Source organism: Onychomys torridus, chromosome X, assembly GCF_903995425.1.
Source record: "Onychomys torridus chromosome X, mOncTor1.1, whole genome shotgun sequence".
NCBI classification, from domain to species: domain Eukaryota; kingdom Metazoa; phylum Chordata; class Mammalia; order Rodentia; family Cricetidae; genus Onychomys; species Onychomys torridus.
In genome coordinates, this window is record NC_050466.1 from 100,702,998 (window position 1) to 100,726,268 (window position 23,271).

General features: G+C 36.2%; 1 protein-coding gene across 1 annotated transcript in view; it reads right to left on the reverse strand.

The window, feature by feature from the left end:
* Positions 1–23,271, reverse strand: part of Chm (CHM Rab escort protein) — a 173,255-nt gene that overhangs the window by 111,006 nt on the left and 38,978 nt on the right. The window contains exons 3-4 of the mRNA XM_036174898.1: positions 7,866–7,938; positions 6,525–6,649 (exon numbers count right to left, since the gene is read on the reverse strand). Of these exons, the coding sequence (XP_036030791.1) occupies positions 6,525–6,649; positions 7,866–7,938 (198 nt within the window). The remainder of the gene's footprint in view (positions 1–6,524; positions 6,650–7,865; positions 7,939–23,271) is intronic.

The window sequence follows — 23,271 nt, forward strand, 5'->3', positions numbered from 1 at the left end:
GGAAGAACGCTATAAAAAAACTAGAGGAAAGGACAATTAAAGCAGAAGAAAACAATAAATCCTTGAATGAAAATCATGAAAAAGCAAGGGAGACAATCCTTGAAGAGGGAAATATAAAAAATGAAGAAGACACTAGCAGAAGGAATGCTGGAAATAGAAAACCTGAGTAAACAAACAGGAACTTCAGATGCAAGTATAACCAACAGAATGCAAGAGTTGGAAGAGAGGATCTCTGGTGTTGAAGATACAATAGAAGAAATAGACTCATCAGTGAAAGAAAACACTAAAACCAACAAAGTCATGACCCCAAATGTCCAAGAAATTTGGGACACCATGAAAAGACCAATCCTACGAATAATAGGGATAGAGGAAGGAGAAGAATACCAACTCAAAGGCACAGAAAATATATTTAACAAGATCATAGAAGAAAACTTTCCCAACTTAAAGAAGAAAATGCCTATGAAGATACAAGAAGCCTAGAGAACACCAAACAGACTAGACAAACAGACAGTCCCCTCGCCACATAATAATTAAACAACTAAATGTACAGAATAAAGAAAGAATATTAACGGCAGCAAAGGAAAAAGGCCAAGTGACTTATGAAGGCAAACCCATCAGAATAACACCCGATTTCTCAATGGAGACTTTGAAAGCCAGAAGGACCTGGACAGATATAATGCAGACACTAAGAGACCATGGATGCCAGCCTAGAGAATATACCCAGCAAAACTTTCAATCATCATAGATTGAGTGAACAAGACCTTCCAAGACAAAACCAGATTTAAACAATACTTATCCACAAACCCAGCCCTACAGAAAGCAATAGAAGAAAAATTCCAACCTAAGGAAAGCAGTTACAACCATGAAAACACAGACAATAGATAACACCACAGCAGTAAACCCCAAAGAAGAGAAGTACACACACACTACCACCAAAAACCGAAAATAGTAACAGGAACAAACAATCATTGGTCATTAATATCCCTTAATATCAATGGACTTAATTCACCTATAAAAAGACATAAACCAAATGGATACGAAAACAGGAACCATCTTTCTGCGGCATACAAGAAACACACCTCAAATTCAAAGACAGACACCTCCTAAGAATAAAAGGCTGGGAAAAGACTTTCCAATCCAATGGTCTTAAGAAGCAAGTTGGTGTAGCCATCCTAATATCCAGCAAAATAGATTTCAAACTAAAATCAATCAAAAGAGATGATAAAGGACATTACATACTCCTCTCAGGAAAGATCCACCAAGATGAAGTCTCAATTCTGAACATTTATGCCCCAAACACAAGGGCACCCACATATGTAAAAGAAACATTACTAAAGCTTAAATCACATATAAAACCCCACACATTAATAGTGGGAGACTTCAACACCCCAAATTCATTTCTGGACAGATCGGCCAAATTGAAACTTAAAAGAGACATAATGGTCTTAACTGATGTTATGGCTCAAATGGACTTAATCGATATCTACAGAACATTCTACCCAAACAAAAAAGAATATACCTCCTTCTCAGCACCCCATGGAACCTTCTCTAAAATCGACCACTTACATGGCCACAAAGCAAATCTCAACAGATACAAAACAATTGGAATAACCTCCTGTGTTCTATAGGACCACCATGGTTTATAGTTAGATTTCAACAACAACAACAAAAAAAAAAACTACAGAACTCCTACAATCTCATGGAAACTGAATAATGCTCAACTGAATCACCAATGGGTTAAGGAAGAAATAAAGAAAGAAATTAAAGACTTCCTAGAGATCAATGAAAATGAATACACCACATACCTAAACTTATGGGACACTATGAAAGCAGTGCTAAGACGGAAATTCATAGCACTAAACGTCCACATAAAGAAGTTGGAGAAATCCCATGCTAGTGACTTGACAGCACACCTGAAAGTCCTTGAACAGGAAGAAGCAAAGTCTCCCAGGAGGAACAGATGCCAGGAAATTATCAAATTGAGAGCTGAAATCAATAAAATAGAAATAAAGAGAACAATACAAAGGATTAATGAAACAAAGAGTTGGTTCTGTGAGAAGATCAACAAGATAGACAAGCCCTTATCCAAACTAAGCAAAAGACAGAGAGAGAGCATCCAAATTAACAAAATCAGAAATGAAAAGGGGGACATAACAACAGACAATATGGAAATCCAGAGAATCATCAGGTCATACTTCAAAAACCTCTGCTCCACAAAACTGGAAAATCTAAAATAAATGGATAATTTTCTGGATAGGTACCACATACCTAAGATAAATCAAGCCCAGATAAACCATTTAAATAGTCCAATAACCACTAAGGAAATCGAATCAGTCATTAAAGTCTCCCAACCAAAAAAAGCCCAGGACCAGATGGTTTCACTGCAGAATTCTACCAGATCTTCAAAGAAGACTTAATACCAATACTCTTTAAATTGTTCCACACAATAGAAGAAGAAGGCATATTACCAAATTCCTTCTATGAGGCCACAATCACCCTGATTCCTAAACCAAACAAAGATGCAACAAAGAAAGAGAACTACAGACTGTTCTCCCTCATGAACATTGATGCAAAAATACTCAATAAAATACTGGCAAACAGACTCCAATAACACATCAAAACAAGGGAGGATCAACATAGGAAAGTCCATCAATGTAATACACCATATAAACAAACTCAAAGAAAAAAACCACATGATCATCTCACTAGATGCAGAAAAGGCATTTGACAAAATCCAACACCTCTTCATGATAAAGGTCTTAGAGTGATCAGGAATACAGGGAACATACCAAAACATAATAAAGGCACTCTACAGCAAGCCAACAGCCAACATCAAATTAAATGGAGAGAAACTCAAAGCAATACCACTAAAATCAGGAACAAGGCAAGGCTGCCCCCTCTCCCCATACTTATTCAATATAGTACTTGAAGTTCTAGCCAGAGTTATAAGACAACACAAAGAGATTAAGGGGATACAAATTGGAAAGGAAGAAGTTAAACTTTCCCTATTTGCAGATGATATGATAGTAAACACAAGTGACCCCAAAAGTTCAACCAAGGAACTGATACAGCTTATAAACACCTTCAGCAACATAGCAGGCTACAAGATCAATTCAAAAAAATCAGTAGCCCTCCTACATACAATTGATAAACAGGGTGAGAAGGAAATCAGAGATACATCACCCTTTACAATAGCCACAAATGATATAAAATACCTTGGGGTAACACTAACTAAGCAAGTGAAGGACCTATATGACAAGAACTTTAAGTCCCTGAAGAAGAGGTCAGAAAATGGAAAGATCTCCCATGCTCATGGATAGGCAGGATTAACATAATAAAAATGGCAACCTTACCTAGAGCATCTACAGATTCAATGCAATCCCCATCAAAATACCAACACAATTCTTCCAGACTTGGAAAGAATAATACTCAACTTATAATGGAAAAACAAAAAACCCAGGATAGTCAAAAGAAACCTATACAATAAAACATATCACGATCACCAATGTCAAGCTCTACTATAGAACTACAGTAATAAAAACAGCTTGGTACTGGCACAAAAAACGAAATGTGGACCAATGGAAAGAGGAGGGATTGTATGAGCGAGAATTGTTGAGAGCAAGATTGGAATAAGCACAGGCACAAATAGAAAAACTAATGGAAACACATGAACTATGAACCAAAAGCTGTGGAGCCCCCAACTGGATCAGGCCTTCTGGATAAGTGAGACAGTTGATTAGCTTTAACTGTTTGGGAGGCACCCAGGCTGTGGGACCTGGACCTGTCCTTAGTGCATGAGCTGGCTGTTTGAAACCTGGGGCTTATGCAGGGACACTTTGCTCAGCCTGGGAGGAGGGGATTGCCTGGACTGAATCTACCAGGTTGAGCTGAATCCCCAGGGGAGTCTTTGCCCTGGAGGAGATGGAAATGGGGACAGGCTGGAGGGAAGGCGGGGGCGGGAGGGGGGATGACAGGGGAACCCATGGCTGATATGTACAATTAAATTAAATTATAAATTATAAAATAAAATTAAAAAAATATTTTCTGTGACTTCTAAACACGTGCATGTGAGCATATACTTACTCAAGAATACACATCCACAGGGATTAAATTAATTTAAAAAATTACTTTCTTACTAAAGAAAAAACACAAGTATGAAATTAATATGCAATCATTTTTTGTCTAAGAATTATTTGCATTTGTGTGACCCAAGTGGGAATAATTAATGGTGTGTGCCTTCTCCTAATCTGTATAAGATTTAAAGCTAGAAATAATGGCTACTTTACTGCTCCCATATAAACTAAGAAATATTCCCGAGCATATAGAGTACGTCAACAAATCATGGATACTGGAATACTGTATGTCCTCACGAGTTAAAGCTCAAGCCTGGGCAGTATGACAAGGTCTTGTCTTCTCTAACAAAAAGTAAAACCAAATTGAAAAGAGATACAATGGAAACAGCACAGCTTTTGATGTAGAGAACTATGAGTTGAAATCCCTGTTCTACAATAACTGCCTCTCATTGCACTTCACTTTATCCATTTGTAACAAATCATGCACATAGCTTCAGCACAGAATAAAAAAAATATAATGATATATTACAGAGGGCTATAGTGACTGCTACAAAAATAATAACCAACAACTGCAGATGTGTTATTTTTCTTCCCTTCCATTAATCAGTTGTTTAACTGCAGAAGATAACTTAAAGGAAAACAAACCTTTGAACAGCAAAAGCACTAGGAGGTTCAAAGAGGCAAGACTCAGGATAAAACTCTGACAAAATAATCTTCATACTCCCTAGAATATGATATTGAAGCAAATGATGTCCTGAGGTTGGGTAGTGGGGAGAATATCCACCTAATCCCCATGCCACATACAAAAAAATAACTCAAAGTGGGTCACAGACTATAATGTATAATATTTAACTATAGGAAGTACTTTTCAACAAGACAAAATCTTCTGGAAGTACATCCAAATAAAGAGATCTCAGACTTGATGGCAAAAACACACTACACTAAAGGAAACAGAAAGAAATAGCAGCTTGTTCAAATTTGTAAACCTTGCTCTACACAATATCCTGTTTAAAGAGGATTAAAAGACAAGTTACAGTTCAGAGGAAAGTATTTTAAACTTCACAGTTAACAAAGAACACATACCTCGAAAAAGAATTCTGTAACCAACAAGAGAAAAATGAATTATATTTAAAAAGATGTAAAAGCCATGAATCAACAGACCCTTCACCTAAAAGACAAATGAATGACAACTCAGTCCAGGAAATGATATACACAATCAGCCATCACTGAAATTCACACTAAAATCAAACTCAGGGATGGGGATGGAGCTCAGTTGGTAGAGTGTCTGCATAGCTTGCACAAAGTGCTTGATTGCCATCATTGCATAAACACAGGGAGGGGTGCACATCTATAATCTCATCACTCTGGGAGGATGAGGTATGAGCACAGACAGGAGCTAGAGGCTAGCCTAAGCAACATATAAAGATACAGTGCCAAACATTCAAAAAAAAGTAAAAATAAAAGAAGGGACCGTTCCAATTCTTCCACCTCATGGACCAATAGGGTAAGAGACAGCAGTCTCTCACAATGGGGAATGGGAATGTACAAAGCTAAAAAGCCTGTGTATAACAAAGGAAACTGTCAATCAAATGAAGCAGCAGCCCACCGAACAGAAGAAAGCCTTTGCTAGCTATATTTCTGACAGAGGGTTACTAACTAGTATACACAACAAACTCAAAAAACCAAACATCAAGAAAACAAAGCTAATTTAAATATGTAAGATCTATTGCTAGTTTATTTGAGAAGCATCCATACTGACTTCCAGAGTGGCTACACCACACTTATGCAGCAGTGTATAAAAGAATGCCTTTTGTCTACGTTCTTTGTTTTTTCTTTAAAAAATATTTATTTTATTTTATGTGTATGCATATTTTGCCTGAATGTATACCATGTGCATGCCTGGTGTCCAAAGAAGCAAGAAGAGGGCATCTAAGCTCCCAGAACTGGAGTTGTGGATCATTGTGAACCACCATGTTATTGCTAGGAATAAAAGCTAGGTGTGCAGCAAGTGCTTTTAGCATCTGAGCCATCTCTTGAGCTGCCAGCCCACTTTCCTATACCACACAGGACCAAATACCCAAGGGTGGCACTAACCCCAGTGAGCTGGTCCCTCCTATATCAATCATTAATTAACAAAATGTCCCCACAGACTTGCCTACAGGCCTAGTGGGATTTTCTCAATTGAAGTTAACCCTCCCCAGATGACAAAAGCTAGTGTGCAGTTGACAAACTAACCAGCGCAAGCCTTGTGTAAGATGGGATTTTCACAAAGATAATACAAAATGTACGGATTTCAGAAATAGAGAACACTGGAAGTAACAACTAGAAAAGAAGGAAAACCAATGTATCCATTTTACTATAAGAACATTCTTTTACTCAAATTTCCTGAAGAAGTGTGAAAGGGGAAAAGAGCTATTATCTTACTTAACGCTATATAAATAATTTTCATACCTGGCAAAACAAAATACTTCTACATGTTGAATTGTCTTATCCTTGCTACTAAGAATAATAGCTTCCTCATTTTCAAGTATCTGTTCTTGCCATGTTGAATTTTCAGTCACAACATCACTGTTTTCCTAAATAAAACACAGAAAAAGAGTTTTAACTAAATTGAAAGATCTGAAATTAACATTTCCCCAAAAATTGTACCTTGTCTTAAATTTATGTTTTTATTTTTATCACAAAAGATTCAATGCTTCAGAGTAACTGAATTGACTCCAATAGAATGCCAGCTTCAAAGGAGGCAGAGGAAAACGGCATAAAATTTATCAAAAGCTAGCTTTAGTATACAGGTATCTATGAGACCATGTTGTGTTTGGAAAATGCTACTTCCTTGAAGTCATCCACCACCTCTGGCTTTTCAATCCTTCTGTGCCATCTTCTGCATAAATCCTTAAGTTTTGATGGGCGGGATATGATATGGAGGCTGAGCATTTCAAGGTCTCTCACTCTCTGCATGTTGTCCAGTGGGCCACTCTTATTTTTATGCAATGGTATTTAAACTATAATTTCACTGAAGTTTTATCACCCATGTTTTTGTCATCAGGAGAGCTACTGCTGATATACTCTATTGAATCAATGAAAGCAAGTACCATGCTTAGTAGAGTAATGGAATGTTGTAAATGTGTAGTAATTTTTAGCTAACTGAATACAGATTCCTGAAATAGTATCATTCTCTATTCCTAACCTTCTCAGCTAATTTGAGAGACAGCAGGGTCTGAATTCATGTAAGATGCTCTCAGCATAAGCTACATCTCAAGCCACATATGCCCATCTTTAAAAAATGTGTCTTATAAAACATATTAAACTCCATAGCATGACTAAATCTCTACACCACACTGCCAGTTTTCTCTAAACTCTTTTTTATGATAGGTACTCAACAGTTGTAGTAACAAGAAGCTACCATAGGAAAAATAATTTCTGAACTTCAATTTTTTTCCTCTTTCTTTTTCCTTTAAGTGCTTCTGCGACGTGACAGAAATAAGCATACAAACCAGAGAATATTCCAAATTAAGTTTTTTTCTTCAAATAATTGATAGTACATTGTTTTTATTTTTATATAGTAATACAAAGAACAACTAACAATAAGTGAGATTTTTATAATGACTGGTAAAATTTCTTGAATGATTCATATGAAACATTAGGTAAGAAGGTAATTGTACTTATTTTTGTCAAGTAAGTGAATGAAAATAAAGTATCTATCGCATATGACAGAAAAAAAAACATTTTCAATGAATGGACACTGACACAAGATACAACTTAATGATCTGCAATATCAGATAAGAACTTTACCTGGTATTCCTTTAGCCAGGACAACAGTCCTGAAAAGCTGAAACTGGCCCAGTTTCCTCCATAGTAGCTTCGTCTGTAACAGTAAAATACAAAGAACTTAAAAATAAAGTCACTGATCTATATAACCTAAGCTATCTTTGACCTTTAAACTCCTAGCATTTTCTAATACTGCCATCCCAAGTGTTCCAAAGCACAATAACTGGGTTGTTGAAATAAGAGAAAATATAACAGTTTAAAAATTCTTTGCCTTCCACAGAGTTTTCTTCAATGATCATAGGGAAACCCAGTCTCAAATCACCAGCATAATGACTTCCAGTACTGACCCATCAGAATAGTTAAGAGTCACAACACTGGGCACTGATGGGATGCTGTGTTTAAGTAGATTAAACTTTCAAAGATATATGGCATCTTCCTAAAAAAAAAAGATACAATTACCTAATGATCCAGCAATTGTACTCCTAAATGATTACATAAGAGAAAAACATATTTTTCCAAAAAAAGTCTTTTCATCACAAAGGCCCAGAGTGATAATATCAACATGAAAATGTGTAAACAAGCTATGCTATATCCACAGGATATATACTTTTTAACAATGTAAAAGAATAAGATATTGACACAAACAACAGCAATCAATCTAGATCATTCTCAAAATTTTTATTCTGAATGAAAGCCTAAGCCACAAAGAATATATATTATATGATTCTATTAATAGGACATTCAATGACAAGTTAAATTAATTTATGAGTGGGAGTGGTAAGTTTTTAATTACCTAAGTATATGTAATTTTAAGAACATATTTAAATGATATACTTAAAGTCTATACATTTTATAATATATAAAATTTATCTTTGAAAAGAGCCAATATAAAGTGTTTACTAATAATCTTTATGTTAAAACCCTGAGTGACATAAATTACTGATTGGGAAGACAGAAAGATTCATGGATCCTCAGAATGAGTATGTGGATGGTGATGTGATATATAGACAGCAACTATAGAACCTAGGTAGTTAAATTTTCTGTATACTTGAAAATGATCACCACAAAATAAGAAAAACAGAAATAATCTGAGTTGTTGAGTACTGACCACAATGTGTCAATTTCCAAGGTATTTTCACTTAATTATGAAAACCCTAAGAAAACCGTAAGAAGACATTTCTGGTGTTTCTTTCTAGTATTAAAAGACTTGAGGTCAGTTCCTGGTCAAAACCTATTTTTCTCCCCTGCACTTGGTCATATGGTTTTTGACAGAGCTAATTGGTCCTAGTATTTTTCCATGCAGGTCTCATTTTCTACTTTTCCTGTTGATTTGTTCCTAATATCAACATCTGCTGATCTCATCCAATTATGAATGTAAAAGGTGAAACACGGGTTTTATTACTGTTGTCTTTCTGACAAAAGATGGAAAGACAACTACTAGTAAACTCACTATGAAACCAGAAGATTCTGACTAAACTCATTCTGATATTCTATGGTTTTAAATATAGTTATGACATCCCTTAAACAAAGACATTAGGTACCAATATCAAGAGAAATAGGGAAAAATCAATACGACATTCCAAAATGATCCATAAAACAAACTACAATAGATGTGATAGAAATTAAAGCCACAAAATGTTTTGTTTTATCTTTAAAGATATGGCTTTAGAAGTGTGACATTTAAATCCAATTTATATGATGTTTTTCCATTATGTTTAAAAGTGATTCTACAGAGGGCTATAAGACTAGGTTACTAGTTTTGATTTAAACCTCAGAACCTGATGTAAAGACCAAGTGAGAATGAGAGAAAAATAAGTGAAACAATGGCATGGCATGCTGTCTGCCAATCTGGGGTCATCACTGCCTCTTACATCAAATAGAGGAAGAAGCATTTTTATGATGGAAAATGAAAGACATTTCTGCTGTCAGGAACAGTGTCTGATGATGAAAAAGACTTCCTTAAAACTACAGTCTCTGGCAAACCAGAAAGTAAAAATTTATGATATAAAATCAGGAAACATAAAACTAGAATCTACATTCCTTTTATGTCCCATGATAATTAAGTGTCCTAAAGTCTTTAGCAAAAAATAGGCAAAAAAAGATTATAATGAGGCATTTTCTCCCACTTTATATATTATAGTATATTATGTGAAACATTGATCTTAAAACTGTACAAAATATGGTTTTAATTTTTCTACTGTTTTATATAACCTATTCCAAATGCCACCTAAGTTTTTCCAGATACAATAGATAAATGATCTCAAAACCTCTATCAATTAACACAAATTAATAAATAAGAAAATATTGCTGACACAGTAATTCTAAATATTTCTTAGACTTCCCATAGTATTTTTATCACTTTACTTAATTATATCCAACAGAAAATACATAACAAGTAGAGAGGATGAACAATAAATACATTAGTTAGCGTCTACAATGGAGCACTCTTTCTTTTCTATTTGGCACCATAATTATAGTTCTTTACTGACTATTCACCAGCAGGGGCAGGGACAGATACAAGATGCTATATTACATACAGCAGTGTGAAACAGCATATATAAGCAAGTTCCAAAACACTGACAAAAGATAGAGCTACTGATGTCATTCAAGCACACTCATCTGGGAATCATTTTATTAAGAAACCCACAGTTGAAAATACACTCAGACAGGTAGCAAAGCAATAGGGTTTAAGACTGCTTGGTAAGAAAGACAACTGACCTAGTTAAATTCTAATAATAATCGTCTATGTCCCAATTCCTTACAATTCCTTTTCTTAGGGCAAGACTAATAGCATTTTCCTTTGCCAGCATTTTATTTTTCCAAGTTTGTTTTCAGAAGTATTTTCTCTCGAATTTCCAGTACTTTTGTGAGAAAGGTAAAAAGTGTTTCCTTTTATAGGTAAGCACAATGAGACTTGCTACCAGTCAAGGCAGCACAGTTCCAAAATGATAGAACTAATGTTCAAATGCAGTTTCCCCAAAAGTTAATCCTGTCCATGCCAACACACAAATTTGCAAGAGAATGCATTAGCTAGTCCTCAAGATAATGGTAGCTATGGTTCAATGAAGACACCTGCATACTGAGCTGGAGCTTGCCTCTAAGCCTAAATTCTCCTCCAAAATGAAACCATCAACTGGCTGGTTGTCCCAAGGGGGAAAAAGCATAATGACAAAATAAAAATGGAAAACATTAGGTTTCAAAAAGTTAACAAGAAACAGTTTTCTAGCGTCATACCTTCTCAACACCATTAACTATCACAATGACTGCTGGAGCTTTCTAAGAGAATACAGCACCATGTAGCATTTGACAACTTCAGCTAACCAATGAGTACATTTTTGAGAGGGAATTTTGAAGGAAAGAGGTTTAACAGCACCTATTTTGAGAAATATTAGTTTAATTCATATTTAGGGAAAGAAAAAGTACCTGCATTGAACTTGGCATTTTGTATTCACTTTTTCATTTAAGCTTTATGTACCTTGTCTAATTCACTCAGCTAAGAAATTGTAAAGTTGGAACATGAGCCAAGGGCATAGCAAACCCAAAGCCTAACCCCTGCTTCCTAAAAATTAGGTACTAAAACATATGGGTTTCACATCCTTAAAATTACAAGCATCAGTAAACCCTAGACTGACTTATCAGTAAAAAACAATGGTATTTGTTTACAAACTCCAGATGCTTGCTACAAAATCTATTTTTGTTTTGCTTTGCTTAATAAAGACAGTATAATAACCTCAACACTCTGTCTATTCTAATGTCAGAACTGGAGGATGAACCTGAAATTTCATTGGATCTCTCAAATTCAGAATGAATAAGTAGAAAAAGGAAAATAATTCTTGCTATATCTACTAGCATTGGTTTGCCAGTTAGAAATGATTATAATATGCTGTTGAAATGAAAAAAAGGATCAAACCTGCCTCCATAGTACAGTAGGCAGTGTGTGTCAATCTCATCAAAAACGGTGTGTTCCACTGAATTTTGTTGGAATACTACAGTCATGATATCCCACTATCATCTTGTTAACAAACAATAGGCCATAATTCTAGGACATAGAAAATATATTGGATTACTTCCTACAAAGTTTCATTGAGCAAAAGTTCAGCACACGTGCCACACAAAAAAGCTGTAGTCCTTCCACTATCCCTACACTCTTAGGCAATTCGATTGGGCTTCCAGGATAGAATCTGCAGATATAATTCTAATATTAGAGAAGATGGTCAGGCCCTTTCTCCACTGTGGTATTTTAAGTATCAAAAGTTATATGCATTTATCAAGTATGACATGTTATAGTGTCACTAAATGAGTCCTGTGAAGCTATAGGAGGTCCCTTTAACAATCAGGTTAATCTTGTAGAAAGAAATAACCAGGTTATTTTTCCAATAATTAGGCTTAGTGATAGACTTTAGCATGTTTGCAGTCTTTAGTTATTCTATACAAACCCACCTAATCCAATGTGCATACATATGAATATGTAAACTTATCCTCAACTTTTATTTTTTTCATGTTGAGCTCATTTGTCCCCACTGATTGAGTCACTTATCACTCCTTTACTGATGACTCATAAATTAGTATTCCAATCTGGGTCCCTCAAAACTCAGATCTGAAAACGCAGACCATGTGTCATCAGCTTACTGGACAACTCCCTTCATTAAACAGCCAGGATGCACTTCAATTCTAGAGAATCAAAGAGCAAAAATTATTATATCATTTCGTCCCAATCAAGTCTTCTTACTTCTCATCTCAAAAAGAAACAAGCAAACAAAACCCCAAAACAACAAAAACAATGGCACTATTAATATTATCTCTGCTAAAACAAACAAACAAACAAACAAACAACCTTCAACTTCCCGAGTATTCCTTCAAGTGTCTTCTGTATGTCCTTTCTGCCTTTCCCTCTGGAGTCTTCCTTCAGGTATTCACTACCTAGCAGTCCGGCTTATTGCATTAGTCTCCTCCCCTTGTTAATACAACCTCAACACTAATGCCACTGTGATGTGGTCTTCAGAGACCACATTATGTCTTTTTCAGGCTTAAAGACGTCTGATGGCTCATTAATGCTTCTGGAACCAAGTACAAAATCATTTAGGACCACAAAAGGCTTTAAAATTAATACCAACTCAACTTTATAATCCTTTTTATTAATTACTGTTTTTAGTTTATATTCCAACCAGCTCTTCTCCTCCTATTCCCTCCCCCAACTTCCCCTCTCTGTCCCCCTCCAATCCACTCCTCCTCCTTTTCTGTTCAGAAAGGGGCAGGCCTCCCATGGATATCAACAAAGCATGGCATATCAACTTGCTATTAGTCTAAGCATCTTGCCTTGTATTAAGGCTGGGCATGACAACTCAGTATGAGGAATAGGGTCCCAAAAGCCAGTCAAAGTATTAGGGATAGCTCCTAGCCCCACTATTAGGAGTCCCACAAGTAGACCAAGCTACATAACTATAACATATATGTAAAGGGCCTAGGTTGGTTCTATGTAGGCTCCTTGGCTGTTAGTTCAGACTCTGTGAGCTCCTATGAGCCGAGGTTATTTGATTCTGTGGGTTTTCTTGTTCTATCCTAAACTCCTCTGGCTCCTACAATCCTTCCTCTCTCTCTTCAGCAGGATTCCCCAAACTCTGCCTAATCTTTGCTGGGTGTAGCCTCTGATGACGATTGGGATAGGCACCAACCTGTATTAACTCCATAATCTTATCACTTCTCTATATGCACCAGCCACAACCTTATATTCAATACTGCCTGAGCCAAGTGCCTCCATGTCTCTTTTATTTGTGATACTGATTGCCTATAATATGCCAAAATTCTAGTCCATCACAAAACTAGTAATGGTACTGGCCAAACCATTCAGAATTTTCAAATTCATCTTCATCTTTTCTGTGCTGCCTCCAGTTCTCAACATAAAATCATCAAAAGAACTGTGTGTCACAATGTCCTATGGATTGCAAGACTAAGAGAAACTTAGAACAGTTATTGGGTTATGTGATGTATTTAATAATAGTCATACTTGTAAAATAAGGAAACCTTTACTAATAATACAATGACCTCAGTTAGGGCCTTTAGGACTGAACAGAGCTAGGTTCTGTTCAGTCAAACCCAGGCTGCCCCTTTCTTACTAGCTGTACAACCACAGTTAACCCCCTTAACAGATATATTTTTAAAATCTCATTGCCCACATCCATAAAATATGTATTCAAAGCAATGCCTGGTACATAGTTACCATGATCACTACCTTTTCCCACTTACAAAAGATAAACCTAGAACAATATACAACAATCTCCAGAGTTCTGCTGCTGTAAACTAACACAATTCAGTGCCAGTCAAACATTGTTGGATTTAAAGACAACTCTAAGAATAAAACCCAGAAAAAGTTAAAGTGGTCACAGCTAAGGATAGAAATTGCACATCAAAAGACAGTATGCTACCAGAATGTGGTGGTACACGCCTTTAATCCCAGCACTCAGGAGGCAGAGGCAGGCAAATCTCTGTGAGTTCTAGGCCAGCCTGGTCTACAGAGAGTTCCAAGATAGCCAGGGCTACACAGAGAAAGCCTGCCTTCAACCCCCCCCACCACCAAAAAAAAAAAAATTATGTGCTTCCTTCCGCTCCTGGTTTTCCTATTCTCTACTTGAGGATGTCTTCCACTCCTTACATTTAAGCCCTACTTGCCCCTCCTTATCATAGTAAGGCAAATCAAATCTTTTTCATTAACAGAAGAAAGAAATTAGACTGTATTAAGTATCTTTCTGTTGTGGTAAATAAAGACTATGACCAAAAGCAACTTGGAGAAAAGATTTATTTTGGCTTACAGTTCCAGAAGGTTCAGGGGGATAAAAAATCTGTAAGAGCAGGGAAGACATGACACCAAGAGCCAAAGGAACCAGAAAATTCCTCATTTGCATATAGCAAGCATGAGCAGAGCAGGAGAAAAGGAAGTAGAATGAAGCTATAAATCCTCAAAGTCTGCCCAGTGACATACTTCCTCTAACAAGGCTACATCCTTAAGAGTCTATACCCTCCCCCCCAACAGCACCACTAACTGGGGACCAAGTGTTCAAATACAGGAGCCTATTGGGAGATTTCTCCTTCAAACCACAGCATACAGCAACAGGAATGAGGTAAGAGATCTGCTGTTTAAACTCTATGACATTCCACTTCTAGTTAGGAAGCTGATTGATAGTCTTTGACTCCTAAGCAACTGGCAAGAACAGGAGCCACTTCAAAGTAAAAGCAAACCAATAAAATCAAAAATGAAAAGGAAACGTAAAAGTGTAAAAAAAAAAAAAAAAGAGGAGGGAAATGGAAGTGAGCCCCCATATTTGGTTATCCAGTGCAGAGTAGTCATCCCTGAAACTATACATAGATGCACACCAAACACATACACACACCACCACCACCACAACCACTACCAACAACAAAATGACTTAGAAGGCGATCTTTATATATCTGTGCATATACATACACATATATGTATACTTATGTAAAAATAATAGACTATCTACTTGAGACTGGGGGGAACATTAAGAGGACTTTAAGGAGGGTAGCTAAGAGGGGCTGGAGGGAGGAAGAAAAGCAATATAATTCTAAGACAAAATAAATCAAGAGTAAAAAACAAAAATAGGAAGAATCATGAAGAAACTGTACAATGGTAGAGCTTGGAGGAAACAGATTTATGTTACAAGTACATATTGTACATTCCATTACTTTCACTTACAGTTTTCTAGCTGATGTAAAAGTTGTCTTAAAATCTCACTCAGTAAAACAAGTCATGGTTCGCAACATCTAGATGAAGTTGATGTTTTGTTTCTACAAAAACCTGTCTAAATCAATCTAGTCTCTGTCTCAATTAGTTGGGACTAAATTCTTCCTTATGCACTAATTGTCAATTGCAAATGAAGCTACTATGGTGGAAATTTCAGTGATCAAAAGGTAAAATGTCATTTCTTTTTCAAGATCACATGAATTCATAGCTTGCTTTATTTTGTTCTTCTTGTTTTCCTACACTGACCTCCCAAAATAAGAGCCTAAACATATTCCTAAGTAGTCCAAAGAAAAAGCTTTAGTTGACTCTGCTACATTTAATCTTCAGACATTGCTAACTACACTTCAGATTTTCATGTGTAACCCATGGACCCTCACAGGAGCTCTTAGCTTGCATACTAGTCTAATTCTATAGGCAAGGAAAACATCAGTCATGTAACTACTCACTGAGAGCCAGAACCTGTACCATGTCTCATGACCATCAATACAAATGAGTTTGACTGTTACATAACAATCATAGTGAAATATGCATAGGCCTTGCTATCAAATGGGCCTACATATAAAGCATGGTTGTTCCCTGTTACAAGAATGAGACATTATGTACTTCAAGTCTGAGTCTGTTTCCTTGTCTGCACAAAGAAGAGAAAGCATACTTCTTTCAGAGAAATCTAATAAGTATTAAATAACATCTATGGGGTACCTACAATAGAACCAAAGAATTGAGAAATAGCTATTAAGTTGTATTGTGACTAATAATATATATTGTAAATATTAGAGATCATCATAAGCAAATGAAAATCACTCTCTTTCACACATTAGCAACATGTATATAATGAAATCTGTATTCAACAAAAGGGACAATTCTGAATGTGGCACACTGGGATTATATAGCACTAAGGATGCTATAATCCTAGAAACAAGCAGGATGATCAAGAGTTCAAGGCTACCCTCACAGAGTTCCAGACCAGCTTATGTTACATGAGACCATGTCTGAACAACAATAAAAAACTCTGTCAATTAAAACAAAACAAAAACAAAAACATGCAGAAGAGAAGACAAATAATATGGTAGCAACTGATTGCTTGATTTTATTTTCTCAACCTCACTGACAAGGACAATTTTATTTCTTTTCTATAAATGATACTTTTATTCTTAATAAGATAATGTTTTCTCTATTTCCCCAACCCTTTATGGCATAGTACTATACATAAAGCCTTCAAAATATAAAAGTTTTTGCTAAATTCATCATCTATCTGTATATGGAGGTAGAGGAAAAAGACACATATTTTCTATATTATCTAATTTATTTATACTAAAGATGGAAAGAAACTAATATGATCACTCTTGTTTGAGTAGTTGTCTATAAGGCAGCAGTTCTCAACCTTAGCAGCACATTGTAACCCCCTCCTGTCTTATTTATTTATTTTGAAAATATTTTTCCATATAATATATTCTGATTGCTGTTTTCCATCCTCCAAGTCCTCCCAGATCATATGCACCTCCCCACCCACCCAAATCCACACCCTTTCTTACTCTTTCTCATTTGGAAACAAACTGACATAAAACAAAACAAACAAATGTACAGAAAAAAGCCAAAGAAAGAGCACAAGAAAACACACATTTATACACACAGAAATCCCATATAGACACAAAATCAGAAACCATAATATATAAGCAAAAGACTTATTAAAAAAAGTGAAAAAACAATTCCAAAAGTACCACTGAGTTCAATTGTGTTGACCATCTACAGCTGGTCATGTGGGTCTGTCCTTAAAGTATAGTTTGTATACCAGAGAGATTCTGTTGAAGAATTTTTTTTTCTTTTGTGTGTGGTTATCAATTGGAATTAGTTTCTACATTAGGGATGGGAGCATGAAGGCAGACAACCTAACCTTAATTTCCACTAAAAAGAAACTTCACTGAAGGAGTAGTTGTTGAATCAATATTGGTTTCCTTTTTATGAGTGAATAATCATTGACCATCTAGAGTATTTTTGTTTTTTTTTTTTTCATTAGAAGTAAGGCATTATTTCACCTAACTCTGTTTATGTACAATTTATTACCATGGCAGAAAAATAACCACAAAATTGACTTGACAGACAATTACAGATGCAATTTCTGAGGTGATTCAATGAAGTGAAACTTTATTAAGCCAAAAAACCTGTCTCTACTAATAAATCCATACCTTTCCGTAAAAGAATAAAGGAAGAAAATGATGCAAGCTCTCAAAGCTATCTACAATGTCTTATATCCAAGATGAAAGTCAATAGGAATCACCACGGTAACCTCCATTCAACTCTCCAACCACCAAATCTAATTGATGTTCCATTTCATTATTTCGTAGTAACTCTAGTTTCTCCTTCAAAGTGTAATTAGAAGTCCTAAGGTGTTTCAAATCCATAACCCATATTTGGGTTCAAAGTCATCAGTTTACCTTGTAGTTTTCATGGACTAGGAAAGTACATGGATTCATTTGGTCTTTTTTTTTTTTCAAAAGGTATAAATTACATTAATTTGTTGCCAGACATATGTTTGATTTTCTTTTTTTAATATTTATATTTTATAATTAATTTAATTTTACATATTAGCCACTGATTCCCCTGTCCTCTCTCCTCCCACCCCTCAGCCTTCCTCCCCAATCCATCCCCCATTCCCACCTCCTCCAAGGCAAGGTCTCCCCTTGGGGAGTCAGCCCAGCCTGGCAGATACAGTTGAGGCAGGTCCAGTCCCCTCCTCCCTGCATGAAGGCTGAGCAAAGTGTCTCAGCATAGGCCCAAAAAGCCAGCTCATGCACTAAGGTCCCAGTCCCATTGCCTGGGGGCCGCCTAAATAATTCAAGCTCATCAACTGTCTCACTTAACCAGAGGGCCTGGTCCAGTTCCATGGGGGCTCCTCAGCTATTGGTTCACAGTTTATGTGTTTCCTCTAGTTTGACTATTTGTCCCTGTGCTTTTCCATCATGGTCTCAATATATCTTGCTCATATAATCCCTCCTCTCTCTTGCCAGTTGGCCCTTTTCTGGGGCCTCGCAGCATTGGGACACCGCAAATGGTGCTTTCTTAGAAAATTGGGAATCAACCTCCCTTAAGACCCAGCTATACCACTCTTGGCCATATACCCAAGGAATGCTCAATCATACCACAAGGACACATGCTCAACTATGTTCATAGCCTCATTATTTGTAATAGCCAGAACCTGGAAACAACCTAGATGCCCTTCAACTGAAGAATGGATAAATAAAATGTGGTACATATACATAATGGAGTACTACACAGCAGAGAAAAACAGTGACAGCATAAAAATTTGCAGGCAAATGGATGGAACTAGAAAATATAATCCTGAGTGAGGCAACCTTGACTCAGAAAGACAAACAATGGTATGTACTCACTCATAAGTGGATACTAGATGTAAAGCAAAGAATAACCAGACTGCAACTCACAACTCCAGGGAGGCTACCTACTAAAGAGGACCCTAAGAAAGGCACAGGGATCACCCAGCAACAGAGAAATGGATGAGATCTACAAGAGCAAACTGGGGGTGAGGGGGGGTAATGGAGGGCAAGGGTCGGGAGAAAGCGAGCTTAGGGAACCGGGAGGTCCCAGCTGGATCAGGAACAGAGTGGGAGAACAAGGAAAGAGACACTATGATAAATGAAGACCCCATGGGGATAGGAAGAAGCAGAGTGCTAGAGAAGTCCCCAGAAATCCACAAAGATACCTTTACTGGCAATGGTCGAGAGGGTGCCTGAGCTGACCTACTCTGGTGATTGGATGGCTGAACACCCTAACTGTCATGATAGAACTCTCATCCAGTGACTGGTGGAAGCAGATGCAGAGATCCATGGCCAGGCCCAAGCTGGAGTTGCAGGAGTCCAATTGGCAAGAAAGAGGAGGGACTGTAAGAGTGTGAATTGTTGAGACCAAGATTGGAAAAAGCACAGGGACAAATAGCCAAATGAATGGAAGCACATGAATTATGAACCAACGGCTGTGGAGCCCCCAGCTGGATCAGGCCCTCTGGATAAGTAAGACAATTGAATAGCTTGAACTGTTTGGGAGGCACCCAGGCAGTGGGACCCAGACCTGTCCTTAGTGCATGAGCTGGAGAAGTTATAATTCTTAACAAAACAGAGATGCTTTCTCAAAATGGTACCACACACAGTAATAACTACATTGAGAAGGGATGCTCATTCAATGGCAGAGTAAGAGTGAACATAAGTGGCTCCCCACAATGACTATTACCAATCTCTCCCTGCCTTAGAAAGCTCTGGAAGAAAACATTCTAATTCTTTCTTAAAGGTGGAGAAGTTATCAGAAATCCTGCTAATCTTACATGGTAGCTCAACTTTGAAATGACAAATAGTGAGAATTGTATTAACTTCCAAGACATCAAATGGGATCAGTTCTCCTTATATGTTCCCACATGGTCTCATTTAGTTGTGTAGTTTGGGTCAAATAGTTACCTGCTTTTAAAACTGCCTTTTTTATTGTGCTGTTAGTATCAGTGTTCCAGAATAACATATCACTACATAGTCTTCAATATAAAAGACCAAGTCAATACACAGTAGGGATGGTACAACAGTGTTATTACATCCACCCCACATCAACTCATTTCATCTGTGTGTTGTTCACTTATGCATTTGTTCTTCTATCATAAAACAATCCTGCAAAGTCACTTGGATAGAATATACTGAACAATTTATCATATACTAAAACTAGCAATATGTATATGGTGAAACGTATATTCTGCACAGACACACACACACATGCATAATGAAATAAACACATAAATTCTTTAGCATTAGCACAGTTCAAAAATAATTCCTTAGAATAAAACAAAATCTTATAGTGGTATTATCAGTTCTTATAACCCTAGCAATGTTTCAAATCATGATTAAAAATAAAGTCATTATGTAAAGTTAAGCATAATTATTTATGACAATATTTAGATATATAGTATAAATCTATTTAATATATAAAATATTTAGTGACACTAAATGTTGAACACACCCATTTTAATAGAGTCCAAGAAAAACTGAATTTAAATTAATTCAGCAAGGTAACATCATTATTTTCAATGGAGAGTTTAATTTCTCTCTTTCATGTAAAGTAATATTCTAAGAGAAACATTGATAGGACCAAAATAAAACTAAATGAGAAAGAAGTTTGACTGGATCACATAGACAAACAGTTATAGGTACAGGTATATTATATTCAAATATGTACTTCTCTTTTTATAGTTGAACCTCACATAAGTATTAGTGTCTACATTGCTTTTGTGAATTACAAAATCTATTTTAAATTTTTAAAGTAATAAGCAACATAAAAGCAGGTGAAAACTGAAATTCTGATTATTATAAGTATACACTGAATTACTTTGAAAAAAAAACAAGAAAATAACAGAGGAAATCCATACACAAAACATCATATAAGAAAGCTCTCATGTCACCCCAGTTATTTAAAAGGGAGAGAACAGCATGCCTCTTTCCCAGGGATGGCCCTCATTCCCCAGATGGCAGCTTTGCCTAACAGTCTGAAATGGATGAATACAGGCTCTGATGTGAAAGTTGAGACTGGACAGGTAACAGCTTTGAGTATGATGCATCACACTAGCATCCATGCACATGGGAGCCCTTCTTATTTGGGAAGGAGATGAGGAGAAGTTGTCAGTAAAAAAGTTGACTTGATATTTTGCATTTTACATATGTCTTGAACTTTTAGCTTCTCCTTGTATCAACATCCAGACACTGACAGACATTAAACAAATCATTATTCAATGAAAAAAAATCCCCCAACAATTTAAACATGCAGGCTACTAATACTATTGCCCTTTCCCCCCTTTTACTGAAAACAGATTTTTTTTTTTGCTGTGGATATTGCTCTGTGTAAATAAAGTTCTGATTGGCCAGGCAAGGAAGTATAGGCGGGACGAGAGAGAAGAGAATTCTGGGAAGTAGAAGGCTGGGGAGAGACACCGCCAGCCGCCGCCATGAAAAGCAACGTGTAAAGACACTGGTAAGCCACAAGCCATGTGGCAAAGTATAGACTAACAGAAATGGGTTAATTTAAGATAGAAGAAGCAGATAACAAGAAGCCTGCCACAGCCATACAGTTTGTAAACAATGTAAGTTTCTGTGTGCTTACTTGGTTGGGTTTGAGCGACTGTGGGACTGGCGGGTAAGAGAGATTTGTCCTGACTGGGCCAGGCAGGAAAACTCTAACTACATTTTTTCTCACCTAATATATCATGATTATAGTTTGTAAAAAAAAAAAATACATGTATTAAAGTACCATGTCATCATCTACCAACACCAATTCTGGGTATTTATTCAAAAAATTAATTTCAGAATTAAAAGTAAATATTTGCTAACCCATATTCCTAGAAGCATTATTCACAACAGCCAAAAAGTTTAAGCATCTCAGATAGCTATCAAAGAATACAGCATGGGCTATTACTCAGTTATAAAGGGAAGATATCCTGTAACATATGATGACACAAACAATACATGAAGTTATTGAGTTAAGTGAAATAAACTAGTCATAAAGAGATAAATACCATGATTTGCTTCTACAGGATGTCTAGATACCCAAATTGATGGTAACAAAAATTGCAATTTTGGCTATTAAAAGTTTGATTATGGAGAACACAGTTATTATTAAATAGGTACAAATTCCAGTTTTAACAAAAAATCAAGAGTTTGGGATATGTATGGTCCAACACTGTGAATATACATAACACAACTGCACTGTGTATCTAACAGTGGTTAAGATAATAAATTTTATTTCACCTTAAGCATAATTTCCCTGGTAAATTTGAGGCCCTGGCTTTGACTGCCAGCACTGAGAAAAACAGAGATGGAGAGAGATAGCAGACAGACAGAGACAAAGATCCACACACAGAGAAAAAAAGACAGGAAGGCAGAGGCCGAGAGACAAGCAAGGCTGATGAAATAAACTGAATATCACTAGTACTAAATAAATCCTAAGTACTAAAATGAGTATTAAATGAGGAAAAAATTAAAACTGGGCCATATCAGAAAATAATTCATAAATGTCCCTTTGTTTCAAGCTTTGTCTTATGGGGAATGAAGAGCTCTAGAATCAATTTATCAGAGTAATAAACAACCACACCATCATGCTTTCCTGCTAAACTTCTAGCTGCTTCTTCTTAATCTACTTTAATAGATTCTCTCCCAACACTTGTGCATTCAAAAGATTCCATTCTTGGTTGTTTGTGTTTTGCTCTAGTGAGGGTGAAAACTTCTTTCCTACCAACTAGTACCACAACGAAGGAGGTAGTTACAGGCAGCTGAGTAAGATGTTAAAGGAATCATTTCACACTTATCAGGAAATTACCAAAAGAAAAGAGTGTTAAGGATTTTAAAAAAAACTCACTAAGAGCTGTAAGTGTATAAATTTGAAAGACGTTATAAGACAGTTCCGTTAGCAATATAAGTTAAGAAAGAAAGTGAATCAGGTACATTTTGGACTTACCAAAATAGGATAGATAATGGAATTATCTTCTCTGAATTTGTCAAATGCAAATGGACTAGACATTGTTTAGGTATTTATTATTTGTATATATGGTATATATATTGTTATTGTACTTTTGTATATAGTTTTTCTTATATTAGTTATAACTATTTTCCTTTTTTTTCTTTTTATTAAAATAGA